Genomic DNA, 21678 nt, shown 5'->3' on the forward strand with positions numbered 1-21678 from the left:
AATATAGGTTATGTATCATTACATATACAGTATCTCACAAAAGTGAGTACACCCCTCAGTCACATATTTGTAAATCTTTTCCTGTGACAACACTGAAGAAATGACACTTGTCTACAATGTAAAGTAGTGAGTGTACAGCTTGTATAACAGTGTAAATTTCCTGTCCCCTCAAAATAACTCAACACACAGCCATTAATGTCTAAACTGCTGGCAACAAAAGTGGGTACACCTTTAAGTGAAAATCTCCAAATTGGGCCCAAAGTATTAATATTTTGTGTGGCCACCATTATTTTCCAGCACTGCCTTAACCTTCTTGGGCATGGAGGTCACCAGAGCTTCACAGGTTGTCACTGGAGTCCTCTTCCCCTCCCCCATGATGAGATCACGGAGTCTCCTCCACCTTCCATTGGAGGATGCCCCACAGATGATCAATAGGGTTTAGGTCTGGAGACATGCTTGGCCAGTCCATCACCTTCACCCTCAGCTTCTTTAGCAAGGCAGTGGTGGTCTTGGAGGTGTGTTTGGGGTGGTTATCATGTTGGAATACTGCCCTGCGGCCCAGTCTCTGAAGGGAGGGGATCATTCTCTGCTTCAGTATGTCACAGTACATGTTGGCATTCATGCTGATCTCATATTTAAGAGATCCTGTGATGCTTTTTTTTTTCTATTACAAGGGATGTTTACATTTTTTTTTTTTTAGAAGTGTAAAACTAAAAAGTAAAATAAATACTTTTTTATTGATTTTTTTATTTTTTTATTAACGTGCCCCGTCCCGCCCAGAAGCAAACGTATACGTGAGTAGCGCCCGCATATGTAAATGGCGTTCTAACCACACATGGAGGTATCACCGCGATTGTTAGAGCGACAGCAAAAATTCTAGACCTCCTCTTGTAACTCAAAACATGCAACCTGTAGAATTTTTTAAGGGTAAAAGTTTGTCGCCATTCCACGAGCGGGCGCAATTTTGAAGCGTGACGCGTTGGGTATCAATTTACTTGGCGTAACATTTATCTTTCACAATATATAAAAAAAAAAAAAAAAAGAATAAAATGGGCTAACTTTCCTGTTGTCTTATTTTTTTAATTAAAAAAAGTGTATTTCTTTCCAAAAAAAAGTGCGCTTGTAAGACCGCTGTGCAAATACGGTGTGACAGAAAGTATTGAAACAACCGCCATTTTATTCTCTAGGCCAGTGATGGCGAACCTTGGCACCCCAGATGTTTTGGAACTACATTTCCCATGATGCTCAACTACACTGCAGAGTGGATGAGCACCATTTGGAAATGTAGTTCCAAAACATCTGGGGTGCCAAGGTTCACCATCACTGCTCTAGGGTGTTAGAAAAAAAAAAAAATAAATATATATATATATATATATATATATATATATAAAATGTTTTTCTAGTAAAAAAAAAAAAAAAAAAGTTTTAAACCAGTAAAAACCAAATCTAATTCAATGTAATTGAAGAGGAAGTAAACCCTTTAAAAAAAAAAAAAAAAAAGACAAAAGAATAATGCGCTATTATGCATAGCATACTAGCTCATTATGTATTACTTAACTCAGATTAAAGCCCCCGAAGCCATCCTCGTCTCCCACGATGACGTCACTCCCGGGCACGCGCGGGGTAGATGCCGATAACGGCATGTAGATTCATGCAGCGGCACATAGGCGCCATTGCGTCAGTTCGCTCTAGTGTGCATGTGCCAATGTCATCAGTACATGCAGGGGACAGGGGATATCTCCTAAACCGTGCAGGTTTAGGCGATATTCTGGTTAGCTACAGATAAGCCTTAATATAGGCTTACCTGTAGCATAAAGTTTAAAAAAAAAAAAAAAAAGGGTTCACAACCACTTTAAAGAGGAAGTAAACCCTGATGGGTTTACTTCCTATTTCATTCCCTGCAAAGGTAAAGCATAATGGACTACTGTGCATCGCATCGCATCGCATAGTAGTCCATTATGTGTCACTTACCTAACACTGGAGCCAGCGAAGTCACCGCTGTCCCCTGTAGTCCGCCGCATCCATCTTGCTGGTGGCGTCTCGCAGCTCCGCTGCTGTCATTCGGCGAAGCCGCGATGACGTCACTCCCGCGCATGCGCACGGGACTCGACACGCGCGGCAGCTCCATTCTTGGAAATGCCGCACTCAGTGCGCCTGCGCACCGCTGTCTAGGGCGCATGCGGCGTAGACAGCGGTGCCCGTTTTCAGGCAAATATCTCCTAAACCATATAGGTTTAGGAGATATTGCTTGGACCTACAGGTAAGCCTTAATCTAGGCTTACCTGTAGGTCAAAGTGGTTTGTAAGGGTTTACAACCACTTTAAATTAGCTTGAATGTTGCTTTATTGATGCATGTACTATGTATGATTCCCCATGACCACAAGATGGCGCTACATCCAGGCAACATTGTATTATTAGAGGAACCTTTTATGTATTAGTTGTCAATCTATTTTTAGATCTAAGTGTCCGCCAGTGATTATTAGTTACTATTTAGAAGCATTTTACGATGGATAAAAGTATTTACTTTGTTTTTTTAATTTTTGCTGTGAAACGCATTTTATAACCGCGATAGTTTTCCAGAGATTGGAACGCGGCTCATTTCCGCCGCCCACAATATATAAAGCGTTCGAGCGTCCGTCAAGCCATGTGAGCGCATCTCCTTTTACCGCAATAAACGTATTTTGATATACTGCACCACGAGGTCTATCGCTTCGCATTTTCATGGGATGGAACGATCTATGGCGGTCATTGCTGGAGTATCGGGAGAAGGAAAGTGGAGACCGGCTTAGTTACACCTGTGCGCTGGCCCTGATCGAGATGTATAGAGATTGAAGGGCGCCTGTTACTATCCAACGCCGGTGTGACCTTTGTGATGAGGGTCCACTGAGGAGGGGAACGGGCCGAGTTATCGGGCGATGGTTTCCACTTCTTTCACCTTCTGTTAACCACCTTTGATGTGAATCGTATTGAACACCATCTTTGGATATTGGATTCTTATGGTCTCATTGAATTTTTATAAGCCCTGCACCACATCTCTATAATCTTTTTATTGTTATTCACCAGTACTGTGCTAGCTGCTATTCATTCAGGTATACATTAATATAGTTGTGGATATAAGCGCAGCCATCATCTACTTTTTAATACCAGTGATGGGGCACCATTCCTCCCACCGGCGCCAGTGACGGGGCGCCATTCCTCCCACCGACACCAGTGACGGGGCACCATTCCTCCCACCGGCACCAGTGACTGGGCACCACTCCTCCCACCGACACCAGTAACGGGGCACCACTCCTCCCACCGACACCAGTGACGGGGCGCCACTCCTCCCACCGACACCAGTGACGGGGCGCCACTCCTCCCACCGGCACCAGTGACTGGGCGCCACTCCTCCCACCGACACCAGTGACTGGGCACCGCTCCTCCCACCAACATCAATGAAGGGGCACTATTCCTCCCACCGACATCAATGAAGGGGCACTATTCCTCCCACCGGCATCAATGAAGGGGCACTATTCCTCCCACTGGCCACAGTCCAGCCCCCTTAAATTTGGAAGGATAGTAAAGTGGCCCTTTGTTTAAAAAGTTTGGAGATCCCTGGCCTAAAGTGGTTGCAAACACTACATTTACCCCACGGAAGTGTGACTGGCCGCAGCTGATAAGCCTAATGTTGCTGCCATCTCTCTGATGGATTCGTTTCGTTTTTTTGAAGCCTTACAATGGCCCGTTTCACTTGTATGGACATCAGCTCCTTTGAATGCAGGATGGAGATTCACAGCAATAGATTCCAAATGCAGATACCGCACTTAGAATCAACTCCAGACCTTTTACCTGCTTAATTGATGAAGAAATAACAAAGCTTTTGATTCAATTGTCCCAATTATTTTTGGTCCCTTGAAAAAGGGTGGATGGCTATAAGAGCTCCAATTACTAAACCCATCCTCCGATTTGGATGTACATACCCTCAGCTTAAACCTGAAGTGTGTGCTTTCAGCCCATATCCATTATATAAATGAAGCATGAATAAATCTATATCAAGCTATATCCCTCTCTCTCTCATTATATATATATATATTTTATATATATATATATATATATATATATATATATATATCTCTATCTCACAAAAGTGAGTACACCCCTCACATTTCTGTAAATCTTTTCTTCTCTATTTTCATGTGACAACACTGAAGAAATGACACTTGTCTACAATGTAAAGTAGTGAGTGTACAGCTTGTATAACAGTGTAAATTTGCCGTCCCCTCCAAATAACTCAACACACAGCCATTAATGTCTAAACCGCTGGCAACAAAAGTCAGTACACCCCTAAGTGATAATGTTCAAATTAGAGAATATAAAATATATATCCACACATACATATATATATATATATATATATACATACATACAGTGCCTTGCGAAAGTATTTGGCCCCCTTGAACTTTTCAACCTTTTGCCACATTTCAGGCTTCAAACATAAAGATATAAAATTTTATTTTTTTGTGAAGAATCACCAACAAGTGGGACACAATTGTGAAGTGGAACGAAATCTATTGTATAATTTAAACTTTTTTAGCAAATAAAAAACTGAAAAGTGGTGCGTGCAAAATTATTCGGCCCCCTTACTTTCAGTGCAGCAAACTCACTCCAGAAGTTCAGCGAGGATCTCTGAATGATCCAATGTTGTCCTAAATGACTGATGGTGATAAATAGAATCCACCTGTGTGTAATCAAGTCTCTGTATAAATGCACCTGCTCTGTGATAGTCTCAGGGTTCTGTTGAAAGTGCAGAGAGCATCATGAAGACCAAGGAACACACCAGGCAGGTCCGTAATACTGTTGTGGAGAAGTTTAAAGCCGGATTTGGATACAAAAAGATTTCCCAAGCTTTAAACATCCCAAGGAGCACTGTGCAAGCCATCATTTTGAAATGGGAGTATCAGACCACTGCAAATCTACCAAGACCTGGCCGTCCCTCTAAACTTTCAGCTCAGACAAGGAGAAGACTGATCAGAGATGCAGCCAAGAGGCCCATGATCACTCTGGATGAACTGCAGAGGACTACAGCTGAGGTGGGAGAGTCTGTCCATAGGACAACAATCAGTCGTACACTGCACAAATCTGCCCTTTATGGAAGAGTGGCAAGAAGAAAGCCATTTCTCAAAGATATCCATAAAAAGTCTCGTCTAAAGTTTGCCACAAGCCACCTGGGAGACACACCAAACATGTGGAAGAAGGTGCTCTGGTCAGATGAAACCAAAATCCAACTTTTTGCCCACAATGCAAAACGATATGTTTGGCGTAAAAGCAACACAGCTCATCACCCTCAACACACCATCCCCACTGTCACACATGGTGGTGGCAGCATCATGGTTTGGGCCTGCTTTTCTTCAGCAGTAACAGGGAAGATGGTTAAAATTGAGGGGAAGATGGATGCAGCCAAATACAGGACCATTCTGGATGAAAACCTGTTGGAGTCTGCAAAAGACCTGAAACTGGGACGGAGATTTATCTTCCAACAAGACAACGATCCCAAACATACAGCAAAATCTACAAAGGAATGGTTCACAAATAAACGTATCCAGGTGTTATAATGGCCAAGTCAAAGTCCAGACCTGAATCCAATCGAGAATCTGTGGAAAGAGCTGAAAACTGCTGTTCACAAACGCTCTCCATCCAACCTCACTGAGCTCCAGCTGTTTTGCAAAGAAGAATGGGCAAGAATTTCAGTCTCTCGATGTGCAAAACTGATAGAGACATACCCCAAGCGACTTGCAGCTGTAATCGCAGCAAAAGGTGGCTCTACAAAGTATTAACGCAAGGGGGCCGAATCATTTTGCACGCCCCACTTTTCATTTTTTTTTATTAGTTAAAAAAGTTTCAAAAATCCAATAGATTTCGTTCCACTTCACAATTGTGTCCCACTTGTTGGTGATTCTTCACAAAAAATAAAAATTTTATATCTTTATGTTTGAAGCCTGAAATGTGGCAAAAGGTTGAAAAGTTCAAGGGGGCCGAATACTTTCGCAAGGCAGTGTGTGTGTGTGTGTGTGTGTGTGTGTGTGTGTGTGTGTGTGTGTGTGTGTGTGTGTGTGTGTGTGTGTTAGTTTTTTTTTTTACTAAAGACATGTAGCACAATACAGTTTGGCCTAAATGTATGAAGAAATTTGATTCACTTTATTGGATAGGTTTTATAGAAGTAAAAAAAATACATAAAAAGTTAAACATTTGCATAAACCTCAAATACCAAAAGAAATTTGTGTGAAAAAAAAATTAGACTTCATTTGGGTACAGCGTTGCATGACCATGTATTCACCAGTTAAAGTAGCTCAGTGGGGAATAGCAAAAAAATAAATAAAAAAAATGGCCTGGTCGTGAAGGGGGCTACAAATCTCCAGCTTTATGCCCACCTCCCACCCTCTGAGCTTGCCGTCATTCACACCATGAAGTGCCATCTTGTGCAGCACGAGCCGATTTGGAACAGCTCTGGATTGAGGGAATTAAAACAATCTTTTTTTTATTCTGCAATGTCACACTTCTTCCCGTCCTCACAACTCAAAGGTTCTGGAATAAATCCATAAAATAGGACTACAGAGTTTTATCGCTAAAGCTGTTACAAACCTTGTTAAGTCAGAATTTTACTTTATTTTGCAAACACTGCTCATAAAAAAATAAAAATAAATAAAACACAGCAAAGCCTTTATGATTTTGTACAAATAAGGTTTATTGCATTTCATAAAGATTCCAGTTGTAGAAGGTTTCTGTACAACAGCAATATAGCCAGTGCAAAATATGCTTTTTTCCCATCACAGGTACAAAAATTGGCAGTAACTGGTTCAGTCAGAGCTCCATTCAGCAGTACAGACTTTCACTCCAATTTAATTGCATAGAAAAAAATAAAAGTGTAGAAAGGCAAAATAATTAAAGCACAAAGAGCCCAATGCAGCTAAAGAGCCCACCCCTCCCCCCCCAGACACCCCTACAGCGTGTAGAAAGTCAATCACTGGAAAACTACAAACGTTTAATTAAAGTCACACACCAAAATAATTGTCGGAGCATTTCCATATTCAATTATAATCGCAGCAGGACACATAGCAACACATGGAGCGAAGGCATGGATAGAGAGAAGGCACTGATTATAGATCAGATATAGGAGCCCATGTATAAAGATCTGTACAATGATCTGCTTATCAAAATGAATGTACGGGGTCAGGTCACTAAAGCATTTTTTGATGGTAGAGTCCAAAGGATTAATTCACCAGTATTACCAGCATTCTCCCTGCAGCTGATCTAATCCCCCATTACTGTACTATGGCATTGGCCGTATGGAGGCAGCCATCTTGGTAGATGAGCAGGGCTTTGCTTAGTCAAGTCAGAGCGCCCCCCCACCCCCCCCAAAATTAGTGTTTTGATAACTGAAGGATTGATAAAGGGGGTGGAGGAACCACAGATTCATCTAATGAATGCAGCCAAAGCAGGGAGATCCTTGCACTGCAGGTCTTCAGGTGGTGCTTCCTCTCCAGCAAGGAGAACAATGAGCCGCACAGAAAATCAAAAAACAAAAAAAAAAAAACCCCCCGACTGCTTTGATCTTTATATACAGGCCCTTTAGAATGAAATTGCACTCAGTCCTGCTGAGTTGTACAACTCATACAACGTAAAGAGTTTCTTAAAATCACTATAAAAGGCAAAGCTAAAAAAGACAGAACATTTCACAAACAGCTACAAATTCAGCGGCTCAATTATAGCTTTTTTTTAAAAATGAAAATTACCCATCACCATAAATCTCTCCCCCCCACCACCACAGCTACTTCCCACCAGCAATCAGTTTAAGGAAATTGAGGGAAATTGTGTAGTCTCACAGTTAAGTGATCTAAAATGGGCAATTCAGCAGTGTTAGTATGTGACCAGCACAGTGCATTGTGACAAGTGAGGGGTTATGGGACGATAGCGGAGCTTCACATTATTACAGAAAACAAGCAGCCAACCCGAACAGCAATCCCAAATTCCGAATTTGGATCCCTGTTTTTTTTTTTATTTTTTAATCAGATAGGCAATAAAAGTTCCCTTAGGAATCTCCTTGTTTAGACTCTGGGCTAAGGACCGATGTTGGCGACTAAAGTATTGCGTTGGAAAGAATGTCCCAATTGTGAGAGAGAACATAAAAAATTGAATGCCACCATTACATGGTGTTTTTACTCGGTTTTGGTGTATTTGAGATTAGCCGATCCCCAATAATCAGAAGGAACTGGTAACATGACCGGATTGATAGTTACCAGTAAAAAAAAAAAAAAAAAAAAAAACCACACACACACAACGAGAGCACATAAAAGATTAAAAAAAAGGTGGAGTAACTAAGTTGTAGCAACTGCAATTTTTTTTTTTTGGTGAAAAGCAGGCTCTCGTTACCTGCTACATGGCATAATTTGTGCATAAAGAGCAAAAAAAAAAAAAAAAAGCTTATAGAAAAGGGCACTTTTCTGCGTCAAAGAACTTCAGGAACAAAAAGTCCACTAGGTAGGAGCAAAGTGAAGTATTACAATGTGCTTTACACTTCAAAAAAAAAAAAAAACCACCACACTTACGGCTGCTCTTCTAAATGTTGGTCTAGCTCAGGGTTTCTCAACTCCAGTCCTCAAGGCACCCCAACAGGTCATGTTTTCAGGCTCACCATTTTCACAGGTGATTTGATCAGTTTCACTGCCTTAGTAATTACCACAGCCGTTTCCATCTGAGGGAAATCCTGAAAACATGACCTGTTGGGGGCGCCTTGAGGACTGGAGTTGAGAAACACTGGTGTAGCTGCTGAGCACCCTCCTATGACCCCCCAAATGGGTAATACTACACATGTAAATTAACCGGTGCCGCGTTTGATAATTATGTGCAAAATAATCCAACCCCAAACATTCTCCAGCAATCCCACTAAAGCTCAATCAACCATGCGTTAATTATAAAGTGCAGTGAACGGTGCATTCGTTTTAAAAGTGCAATAATATAGAGTCCATCAAACCTCACATGCATACTTCTCCCGCATATATCAATAAGCTGCCTCCTCTGAAGACGTCAGAACGAAACGCGTTGGGAGGAGCCACGTTTGCCAGGTCACATCCAGCGTAGTGGAACAGAAAGAGAATGAGCCAATAGTAAAATTACAGGGCTGGATATAGATTGCTTTTATGTAAGTGCATGGTTATTAATTTTATAAAAATAAAAAGCCACGTTACACTATTAGAATTCCTCTATTCATGGTGAAACTGTTGGGAGCTGGTGTTAAGGAGCACTATTGGGATGGATTTTTCAGAGTACATTATGGAGCAGCATGTGGAGGCATCACATAAGAGCTTAAAGCGGAGCTCCACCTTAAAAAAACTGACCGCTGACTTAATAAAAAAAACTGACCGCTGACATAATAAATGGATACTTGCCTGTCCAGGGTGCCCGCTATGTCGGCAGCAGATGAGCAATCGTTTGTCTCTCGGCTGCCCCCGCCGCCATCCACGGTTAGGGAATCAGGAAGTGAAGCGTTGCGGCTTCACTGCCCGGTTCCCTACTGAGCATGGGTATCTTTACTGGTCCCTGTTGTGTTCCCAGATCACAATGGGGGGGGGGGGGAACTGGCATCTGTGGCTAGCTATTCCCAGAAGCAGGTACAGATACCTGGATTATACAGGTATCTGCACCCCCTGCCCCCCTGAAAGGTGCCAATTGTGGCACCGGAGGGGGGGGGGGGAGGGTGAATCCGATGAGCAGAAGTTCCACTTTAGGGTGGAGCTCCGTTTTAAGACCTCCTTAATAAAAAAAATAAGGGGGGGGGGGGGTCACATTGGATCTGGTGAGACTGAAAACGGGTGTGCTGGAAGGCAGAAGCATGTACACTACTGTGCTAGCCACTTGACCGCCGGAAGACTTGCCCCTCTTTATGACCAGGCTATTTTTGAGATCCAGCACTGCGGTACTTTAACTGAAAATTGCGCGGTCATGCAACGATGTACACTAAATAAAATTTATGTTATTTTTTTCCCCACAAATAGGTTTATTTTTGGTGGTATTTGATCAGCGAGTTTATTTTTTGCGCTAAAAAAAAAAAAAAAAAAAAAAGACTGACAATTTTGGAAAAATATATATCTTAATATCTGCTATAAAACATATCCGATAGAAAAATATAATAATCACATTTCTTTGTATTCTGCTACTTTTTGGTAAAAAAAAATAAAAAAATCGCAGTAAGCGTACATTGATTGGTTTGCACAAATTTTATAGTGTCTACAGACTATGGTATATATATATATATATATATATATATATATATATATATATATATACACACACACACACATTATATATATATATATATATATATATATATATATATATATATATATATATATATATATATATATATATATATATACACACACAGGAATTTTTTGTATATATACTAGTAATGGCGACAATCAGCAACTTACAGCGGGGCTGCAATATTGCAGGGAACACCGACGCTTTGTGGGAACCAGTGACGCGAATACAGTGAGCACGGTCACTGTACCAACACCAGCTGGGAAGGGGTTAGACATCTAGGACGATCAGGGTAAAAAAATTGTGCCTAGCCAGTGTTTTTGTGTGCTGCTTTTTACTAAGGGAAGTTAAGGATTTTCTTTCCCCTTTGCAGCGAAAGAAAATCCATCACTTCCGCCGTCAGGATGGAGCTCTGTTTACATAGGCAGAGGTCCGAGCAGCCATCTATTGGCCAGCGCCTGCTGATCAGCTTCTGCTGTGGCAAATCAAAGCAGAAGCAGGGCACTTGCCCCCTACCAGGAAGTGCTATATATGGCCAAAACGAGAATCACACATTTTTTGGTTTAGAATGAAAAGATCACAATTCTCGTGGTGCAAAATCTTTCACATTATACAAAAAAAAAAAAAATTGGGCAAACTTTACTGGTTAGTTTTTTTTTTTTTTTTTATTCATTAAAGTGTCATTTTTTTCCAAAAATTGCATTTGAACGACTGCTGCGCTATAATATATATAAAATATTGGGGGTTCTAAGTAAAGCAAAAAAAAAAAAGAATAATTTTAACTTGAAACCAACAAATGTCAGAAAAAGGTTTAGGGCCCTTTCACACGCACGTGTCCCTATGCGGGCTTTTCTTTGCTCAGCGGGGGATCGCTCCGTCGATCCCCGCTGAGCATCCAGATGACAGGTCCATCTCTGCACATTGTGCAGGGACGGACCTGTCAGAGCGCCGCTCTCCTCTCTGGGGGAAATCGGATGAAGACGGACCGTAGAGAGTCAGTTTTCATCCGATGACGGATGGAAAAAAAATTGTTTTCCTCCGTCGCACTTTTTCGGATCGGAGTGAGTCGGATGTCAGCAGACGTCACCGCTGACATCAGTCGCTCCATAGAGGTCTATGGAGCGTCCGTTCAGGTTCGCCAAAACAAAAAAAAAAAAAAAAAAACCTGACAGGCGAACCTGAATGGTCCATCCGTGTAAAAGAGGCCTTAGTGTTTAAGTGGTTAAACGTCCCTCATTTACACACCAAAGTGTATTCCTTTGAACTAAAGGACATATTGTTACAATGTTTATAATTAAGGTCCACTGCTAAAGAATGTTGTGATTCTTGGCAGATTGCACCCTTTTTTTTTTTCTCTTTTGACGGCTGACGGCTTTAGCAGAGTAGAGAGAATTCTCTGCATAGAAAGAATCGTGAAATACTTTGTCAAGATCGCAACGGGAAAAAATAAAAAGTAAAAAAATAATAAAATTTGCAATATCGATTCATCATGCAGCTCTAAAATATATATATATATATATATATATATATATATATATATATATATATATATATATATGTATATGAAGACAACAGCACTATTTGGAAGACACTGATATATGTAAGAGAAGAATTATGCACATAAGGTTAGAAAGCGATGGGAAGTTTATTATTGCACTTTAAAACTAATGCACACTTTACAATTAATGCATGGATGATTTTATTTTTATTTTTATTTTTTAGTAGGGTTGGATTATTTTACAAATTATCAAAGCACAACACCACTTCATTTGTTGTATGTGCTTTACACACTTTGACCTGTGGTCCCATCTAGAACCATTCAGCTCCAACATTCAGGTGCTGGCACACGTCAACACTCCTTGTGGCATTGCCAAAAGCGAAGCCATGGCTCCCAAGTTCACTGTTCCCATATCTGTGAAGACAGGTTGTCAGTCAGAAGGAGCTCATCTACACAAATCTAAAAAAGCTGCCCGTACGGAGACAGGTCTGGGCAAACCTGTATGAAAAAGTGAGGAACAAAGTAAAAAAAAAAAAAGTTGGCATTGGGTGTGCAGCCAGTTTTTTTTTTTTTTTTTGCTCTGCTGCCCAAAGCACCTTTTTGAATGCGCTCCACTCTGATCCCAAGAGCTTGTGAACCTGCAGTTCTTATCCCGAAAAGGCCACTCCTTTGCTACATATTTACATGTAACTAGCTTGCACAGTGCATCAATTCTACAACTTCATAATCTCATATCTACATTCGATATTCTAGTAGTGTCTTAAGGCAAAAAGCTGGAGCCAAGTAAGGCGGCGTTTGCCAATAGCAGCCAGATTCCGCAATATATATATATTTTACCTGGTTTAGCTCCAAAATGGTTGCTATGGGCAACTGCCTTATACACCTTGTGGTTCCTGCTTTTCATAGACGTCAGGCCTTGGGATGTCATGGTTACTCTGGCAGTACAGAGACAGTCAAACATCAGACTTCAAAAGGCCACCTCTGAATGAGTCCCGGCGGAGTCCCACCGGCACAAAAATAAAAATATAAAAAAAATTTAAAATTTAGAAACCTCGGTTCCTACAAGCCTCGGTTTTTTTATTTATTTTTTAATACATAGACCGCTGTAAAATTTATTTCAGTAATGATCATAGGAAACCGCTTTTATAGACTTGAAATTTCTCATGCGGCAAGCAAATGTTTTCACAGGACTCCAGCGCTGAGAAAGCTTTTCGATATTCTAATATTTACATTCTCACACGTTCCAGATGCTGGACTGAGCATAGACAAGACTGGCATAGAAATATTTACAAGTGAAACCGTTACAGCTCAAAATCACGCGGGATTCCTGGACAAAAGCTCGCCGAGAAACATTTTAAACCCCCAAAAAAATGCAGAATTCCTCTTCTATAGAAATTTTACACGGGGGGGGGGGGGCCCTTTCTTTGTTCACTGGCCGTGTAATACTCTACTGCGGGTGGTCCAAAATCATCTTGTGCAATGCAGTCGTTTTCATTTTAGAATGATGTGATATCCAGAACCATTTTCAGCTAGGAGCAAATAAAAAAAAAAAGAATATATTAAATACAGCACCATTAATCTCTCATAAGCAAAAAGGAAACAAACATGTCATTCTTGCATCCTTTGTATAATGGTTTTGCACAGAACAGCCCCAAGCGTTCCCCCTCGGCACTCCTGGTTCCTTCCCTTCCCCTGAGCGCCCTCATAGCAAGTCGCTTGCAATGGGTGCATGCTTGCTCTCGAACCAGCTCTGTGTCCATAGACATACAGACTGACTCGGCCCTGCCCTGCCCCCTCCTCCTCCTCTCTGGCTGTGATTGACAGCAGCCGAGTGTTAGGAGAGTCTCTACTTTTGTGCATATCACTGGATCGGGATCTGGCTCAGGTAAGTATTTTAAGTGGGGGGGGGGGGGGGCAGAGCATATTGAAGGTTTCCTTTACATTAAGCGGCAAAAGTGCCTGTCCCCCCCCCCCCCATGTAAAGATCGAAATAAAACAAGTCCCATAATAAGTCTTTTTACGACGAAACGTACGTTGGGTGGCAGACGTGCTGACGTGATTGCGATACAGCGTTGGTTGGACAGGAGATTGCATGCCGGCCGGAAATTTATGGGCGTTTACTGCTTTCTATGTAAGCGTATTTCTTTACTTTTATTAAATATGTTATACGGAATTATGCTATGGAGCGTCTTCATTCCATTTCCCTGGGATTCCGAGTACTGCCTTTCTGCTTCACGTGCTGCTGATGATAGTCCCGGCCTGTTTTATCCAATAAGGGAGCCCTACTGTGATCATGGTCTGAGGAGGTGCTGTGGAGATTGACTATGGGCATGGAATCGCTTGCCTTTTGGTATTTAAGTTCTCACTGGACTATTGTTAATTTATTGGACTTTATCACTTCACTGGGATGTTTCGAATTTCATTATTAACACTTGTTATTTATAATTCTTTTTTGAAAATTATGGTATGTTTGATTTAATAGAGGGGTAGATCAACTTTTCTCACTACTATTGCAATCACTCATAGGTGTTTATATTTAAAGCGGGGTTCCACCCTAAAGTGGAACTTCCGCTGATCGGAACCCTCCCCCCCTCCGGTGTCACAATTGGCACCTTACAGGGGGGAGGGGGGTGGAGATACCTGTCAAAGACAGGTACCGTATTTGCCGGCGTATAAGACGACCCGGCATATAAGACGACCCCCTAAAAACCTGCACAGTTAAAATGTTTTGCCCGTACTCACCGTTTAAGACGACCCCCCATTCCGAGGCTTCCGGCGCTTCATATCCCTCTTCTTCGTTCTTGCTGGAGCCATTTCCTTCTTCCTGGTGCTGGAGCCAATCACGGCGAGCAATGTATTCTATTAATGAATACAAAGCCTGCTGGGATTGGCGGAGGCTGTTACATCATCAGCCCGCGCCTCACTCTCAAAGCCAATCGGAGCAGGCTACTGTGTGTAGCCTGCTCGGATTGGCAGAGATTGCTACTCCAATCCGAGCAGGCTCTGTATTCATTTGAATACATCGCTCACTGGGATTGGTTCAGTGGTATATACTGTATGTAGCCGAAGCTACATACAGTATTACCGGACATCTAGAAGGCATCCCAGCAGCTGACCCGGCGTATAAGACGACCCCTCCTTTTTGCTCAGTTTTTTTAAGTGTAAAAGGTCGTCTTATACGCCGGAAAATACGGCATTTACACCCACTTCCGGGCATAGACTCCCATGGGAGTCTATGTCATTTCCTGTCCTGCCGCGCTGTCTGCTGGGACACACACGGGTCCCAGTGACAGCGCGGACAGTTCCTATTGCGCTGCGCGACTCGCGCATGCGCAGTAGGGAACCGGGAAGTGAAGCCGCTTCACTTCCCGATTCCCTCACCTAGAATGGTGGCGGCAGCAGCCGAGAGCTGAGCGATCGATCTGCCTCGCTGGAACCCGGGACAGGTGAGTGTCCATTTATTAAAAGTCAGCAGCTGTAGTATTTGTAGCGGCTGGCTTTTAATATTTTTTTTGTAGGTGGAATCCCTCTTTAATTTTATTTATAGTATTTATGTATGTGCGTGATTTTTTCCTTTTGTTTAAAAAAACAAAAAAAAATAAAACAAGGTTTTAAAACCAGAAGTCCTAAATTCTACCTATTAACACATTTGTCTCCTTTCATTGCAGAATCTCTTCCTATGCATTATGGGTGCCGAGCTTTTCCAGGTACAGACAGGCCCAGCCCATATTATGGTAAATTCTGACAATATCTTAAAAATGAACACCCGCGTCTCTTTCTAGATCTGGTGAAGATTCAATGCAGCATTTCCTGCTGAAGTCTATGGCCCAGATATTAGCGGAATGTTCACCTCCTCCGCAAATTAAGCGAATGACTCCCATCAAATGAATGATAAATCTGAGGGTTCGACCCGTCAGAACAAGCGTTTTTCACAGAAACCAGGTTCAAATGAAAAATCTGTCGTTCTCAAATCCAACCTACCTTTTACGGTGCCGATAACAAAGCAAGATTCATCCTGGAAGTTCTGAACCATCTGAAAGGAACAGAAAAACAATTTTTTTTTTTTTTTTAAATCAGATAGTTTATTAAAAACTTTTGTGACAAACTCACAAAACAAGTTGAAGCATTATATACACTTAGTTAAGTCAACAGTATGAATGCGATATAACATTGTGTAATAAATTGATATGTAAAAGAATTTCTTGTAATCATTTTCTAGTATACATCTTACGTTTGGTAAGATCTATACTAGAAAATGATTACAAGAAATTTAAAATTTTAGCAAAATAAAGATCTAAGTATACCTCTAGGCATATGCTGGCCGCCTGGGTGTGCTTCCACTGCTTTTGTACCCTGTTTCCGGGAGGAATAAGTAAAAAAAAAAAAAAAAAAAAAACCCAGGGAGCAGGAAGAACGTACTTTAACCACTTAAGAACTGGGCCTATTTTTCCCCAAACGTGTTTACAAGTTAAAATCATTTTCTTTGCTAGAAAATTACTTGGAACCCCCAAACTTTTCAGACACCCTAGAAAATAAAATGGCGGTCGTTGCAATACTATGTCAGACCGTATTTGCACAGCGGTCTTACAAGTGCAATAAAAAATAAAATAAATACACTTTGGATTAAAAGATAATACAACAGTAAAGTTAGCCCAATTTTTTTCTATATGTCGGAGTTAAAAAAAAAAAAAAAAAAAAAAAAACTGATCACGCCTCATCACTAGTAAAAAAAAATAAAATTATTATTTAAAAGTCCCCAAATCATTTCCCCATTTTGTAGACCCAATAAAATGTATTAGAATTTAAATATTTTTGTTTATAGCGCAAAAAAAAAAAACCGCAGAGGTGATCAAATGGCACCAAAAAAAAAATCTCTTTTTGGTGGTGGGGGTTGAGACATCAATTTTATTTGGGTACACTGTTGCACAACCCCGCAGTTAAAGTAACGCAGTGGCAGATCACAAAAAATGGCCTAGTCATTAAGGGGGAGGGGTAAATCCTTCCGAGGCAGAAGTCGTTAAAAAGAAATGGCGGCGGTTTTACTACTCTTTTAAGTGGTTAATTTAGAATTTTTTTTTTTTGGGGGGGGGGGGGGTTGGGGTGGTAACCACTTTAACATGTAAAAATGCACCCAAACTTACTTGATGGCTTAACCACTTAAGCCCCGAACCATTTCGCTGGCCAAAGACCAGAACACTTTTTGCGATTCGGCACTGCGTCTCTTTAACTGACAATTGCACGGGCGTGCGACGTGGCACCCCCAAAAGAAAATTTAGTTTTCCCCCCCACAAATAGACCTCTCTTTTGGTGGTATTTGATCACCTCTGCGTTTTTTTTTTGCGCTATAAACAAAGAGCGACAATTTTGAAAAAAAAGATACGCATTTTATACATTTTGCTATAATAAATATCCCCCCAAAATATCTAAAAAAACATTTCAGTTTAGGCTGATACGTATTCTACATATTTTTAGTAAAAAAACAAACTCAATAAGTGTTTGCTTTGCGCAAAAGTTACAGCGTTTACAAAATAGGGGATAGTTCTATGGCATTTATTAACTTTTTTTTTTACTAGTAATGGCGGCGATCACCGATTTTTATCGTGACTGCGACATTATGGAGGACACATCGGATATTTTTTACACATTTTTTGTATGTAATTTATACAGCATTCGGTGCTATACAAATGCACCGATTCCTGTGTAAATGACACAGCAGTGAAGGGGTTAACCACAAGGGGACAGTGTATGGGTCAAGTGTGTCCTGGGCAGTGTTTCTAACTGTGGGGGGCGTGGCTGTGTGTGACGCGACACTGATCAGCACTCCTGATCACAGGGAGCAGTGATCAGTGACTGTCACTAGGCAGAACGGGGGAAATGCTTGTTTACATTAGCATCTCCCCGTTATTCCTCTCCGTGAGACAATCGCGGGTATCCCTGCAGACATCGAGCCCACGGGACCCGTGACCTGAGTCACGGAGCTTGCCGCGAGTGCACCCACAGGCTGCCTCTTAAAGGGCAATGTACAGGTAAGTTAGCTTGCCTGCACGTGCCATCCTGCCGCAGCATACGCAGTAAACAAAGGATATCAGTCTCTGCAAATCACACATTTATTGCAGACAACAATATGCTTTCATCTTCATCGCTGCCTTAGGATAGGACAGGTGAAACTGGAGGCTGAAGGAAATACCGCTGTAAATGAAATGTCATTTTGCTTCGGGCATGTTTTGACATTTTCACCCTTCCCCTCACCCCCTCAAGCTGTGTTTTGGATATTTTCTCGTATGGCCTGACAAGTGGCTGAGCCTTTTTAGTGTAATCAAGACAGCAATTCATCACAAGGACGGGGAACATCCATCACCGCAAGGAGCGTTCTTACATGCCCAACAAAAGTCAAAAGATTCACATATAAAACATCAGAAGCCCATTTAGAAGTTTAGGAAAACAAGCCAAGTGGACAGTTTAGTTGTATGAAACACCTAGGGAAGATGGCTGTACTGTGTACACTATTATACAGGATTTATGTAGAGCCAACAGTTCACGCAGCGCTTTACAATATAAAAGGGAGACGATACAGTTATAATACAATAAAATACAAGAGGATTAAGATGGCCCTGCTCAGAAGAGCTTACAATCTAATAGGGTGGGGCAGGTGGTAGAAAAAGGTTGTAGCTGTGGGGAATGAGCTGATGGAAGTGGTAGATTAGTTGGAGACGTGACAGGCTTCCCTGAAGAGATGCGTTTTCAGGGATCGCCTGAAGGTAGCAAAAGGAGGGGATAGCCAGACAGGTTGAGGTAGAGCAGGGGTCTCAAACTGGTGGCCCTCCAGCTGCTGCGAAACGACAAGTCCCATCATGCCTCTGCATGTGGGAGTCATGCTTGTAACTATCAGCCTTGTAATGCCTCATGGGACTTGTAGTTTCACAACAGCTGGAGGGCTGCCAGTTTGAGACCTCTGAGGTAGAGAGTTCCAGAGGATGGGTGAGGCTCTGGAGGAATCCTGGAGACGAGCATGGGAGGGGGGAGATGAGAAAGCTTGAGAGGAGGAGGTCTTAAAGTGGAGTTCCAGGCTTATTAAAAGTCAGCAGCTACAAAAAGTGTAGTGGCTGAACTGACACTTACCTGTTCCACGATCCAGCAATGGGGCCAAGCAAGGCATCGGTCCTCTCCGCCAGCGTCTTCATGGCCACTCTGGGAAACCGGCCGTGACAGCTTTCGGCTTCACGGCCAGGCACGCACGGCACATGCGCAAGTCGCGCTGCTCTCCCTGAGTCCCAGGAGATCGCCCAGAGGGAGGGGCCACCTAAGGCGAAAGGAGGAGTCGCCTTGGCAGTCCCTGGGCGGAAGGAGGAAGCGGGACAGGAAGTTCCCCTCCTAACGAGCTGTTAGAGTAGGGGGATCGGGGGGCGGCTAGTTTATAATGTATGGGTGCAACATGTAACGAAAGTTTAACTCATCGTTAAAGACTTTAGGGAGGAGGCCCAGATATACCAAACTGCTGTTGACTTACCTCCTGTTCTATGCCAAAAGGGAAATTATACTGAGGTGGCACACCCCTTCCCCCCCTACGGTTGGTATGTGGGAAAAGTCCATCAATGCGGTGCTCCCATTATATAAACTCACCTACATGAACAGACACTGTCCCCAAAAATTCTCCAAGGTATGGATGGCATGGACGGGATAGAGGGTGGGAGTCCCACATCCTTCTAATTACCTTTTTCCTTCTCTTTGTCTTTTTCCCTGTAACTTTCCCGTTCTTTTTTTGGATGTGTATTTCCATTTTATGTCTGCCTACGGTACAAGTACTATGTTTTGTTTTTCTTTGCTTTGGATTTGGTCCATGTTGGACTTATTTGATGCAACGTGCCTTAATTGTTTGCAATAAAGGAACATTCTGGTTTGTTAAAAAAAAAAAAAAGACTTTAGGGAGGGCGGTGGGAGGAACAGTGCCCCACCACTGATGTCTGTGGGAGGAACAGTGCCCCAAGAGCAGGATAAAAAATAAAAATAGCAAAAAGGCTGCAAGTTTGGAGAACAATAATCTAAAAAAGGAAGTAAGCCCTAGATGTACCAAGGCGGACAGGCTGAATTATTAGTGGCGATTGACAAGAAACCATACACACCTCTGTGCTGACCACCACGTGGATCCCGGTAGGTCCCTGCCTATAGATCTGGTTGATCTGTTGAGGGGTGATGCTGTACAGGTTGGCAATCTTCTCAATTAGCTCGAACGATGTCAGCTCCTCCAGGAAGATGGCATGATAGACTGCAAAAAAAAACAAAAAAATAGCAAAATACAAATTTAGCCAAAGCTAGGCCATATGAGGTCAAAGATCTAGGAGGAAAAAATATAAGTAAAGCTTTCCTTCCCTTCCACCAACCTGAGCCACAAAATCCACAGCTGAAACATGCATGTGTGAACTGTCTTTGCTTAGTCATTTTTTTCAGTCCAGACAACCCTATCAGAAAGCACATGCAGGATCTGACTGCCTATTTGAGGGGCTAATTTCTGGATGATCTAAATGCACTTATCCCCTCGGGTCCACCATTTATCTCATTCATGCCACATTTTATACTACAGATGCCTACAAGCCCAAAGAACATTCCAATCATTTGACACTTTATATTCCAACAGATCTCAGGTTACTGATAAACCAGAACACATGGCAGTTGCATTTTACTTGGAGAAAACCTCTTTCCATTTCCTCCTCTGCCCCTTATTCCCATTGCCCCTTATTCCCATTGCCCCTTATTCCATTGCCCCTTATTCCCATTGCCCCTTATTCCCATTGCCCTTATTCCCATTGCCCCTTATTCCCATTGCCCCATCTCCTTCCCCTTCATCAAAATTTCGGCCGCCAAAAATTATTGGCTGAAAATAGGGTTTTTAGCGTTGAGCCGAAAAAAATAAAAAATAAAATGTGTTAATAATGGCGATTTTACCCTGCTTATGGCATTTTACATAGGTCATGGGGGGAAAAAAAACAAACCCATCAAAAACGCAACACTGGTGCATTTTTGATGCGTTCTTGCTGCATTTTTATTGCGTTTAAAAGGGGCTGTTTAACTGTCAAAATAAGCACCACAAATGCAGGATGTTTAACACCGCTAAAAAAAAAAAAAAAAAAAAAAAAGTGCCAATAGCAGCCTACAATATTAATTTTAATTCACAATATTAAAAAGTAGAATACATTTATAAAAAAAAAAAATCTCTACATCTCTATATCTATACACACACACATTTTTTTTTTTTTTTAAATGTCAATTTTGGTTGTTTAAGTGCATCTTGAATTTTCAGTTCTGAAATTTTCATTTTAGCGCACCACTAATATCTCCTCTATATCCCCTTTATATTCGAAATCGTGAAATTCCTTACAAAAAAAAAAAAAAAGTCACATCTTATGACATACAGGAATTTCAACAACTTAAACTTCCTCTACAAGTGCAAGACACGTCAATGCTCCAGAGACCAAATAAAGCTTACATAAAGGGTTTTGGGGCAGGGCAAGTTTAGCACGACACCCATAAAACATATTTAATGACAGGGCAGAAACACTGATAAGGAGAATGGTAAAGAAGGTTTTTGAAGTGACAATGCAACCAACCTGACATTTATCCTGAAAATAAATCTGGACTGTCTATGACTGTTTAACCTGTTCGGCTCATCTGTTCCTGCAGCCACAACCACCCACAGAAAAAAAAAAAAATACACGGGAATGTGTGCCGCTGCCCTAATGGCACGCACAGGAAATCGCTACCACACTGGGAACCGCAATGCACTTGGGGTTCCCATGCCGGCTGCGACTCCTGAAATCCTGCCGGGACCTTTTGGCTACGTGTCAGGAGAGAAACCGCACAGATGTGAGCTTCATGCCTAAATAGATCAATAT

At 41.9% G+C, this 21678-nt stretch overlaps 1 protein-coding gene across 1 annotated transcript in view; it reads right to left on the reverse strand.

The window, feature by feature from the left end:
* Window positions 1-12827: 12827 nt before the first annotated feature.
* Window positions 12828-21678, reverse strand: part of TFCP2L1 (transcription factor CP2 like 1) — a gene marked incomplete in the record, with an annotated part of 54692 nt that continues 45841 nt past the window's right edge. Inside the window, 3 exon segments of the mRNA XM_077449689.1 lie at window positions 12828-13320; window positions 15773-15824; window positions 19912-20054. Of these exon segments, the coding sequence (XP_077305815.1) occupies window positions 13283-13320; window positions 15773-15824; window positions 19912-20054 (233 nt within the window).

This window comes from Lithobates pipiens, unplaced genomic scaffold, assembly GCF_037356315.1.
Source record: "Lithobates pipiens isolate NorthernLeopardFrog02 unplaced genomic scaffold, aLitPip1_a1.2 Scaffold_22, whole genome shotgun sequence".
Classification (NCBI taxonomy): domain Eukaryota; kingdom Metazoa; phylum Chordata; class Amphibia; order Anura; family Ranidae; genus Lithobates; species Lithobates pipiens.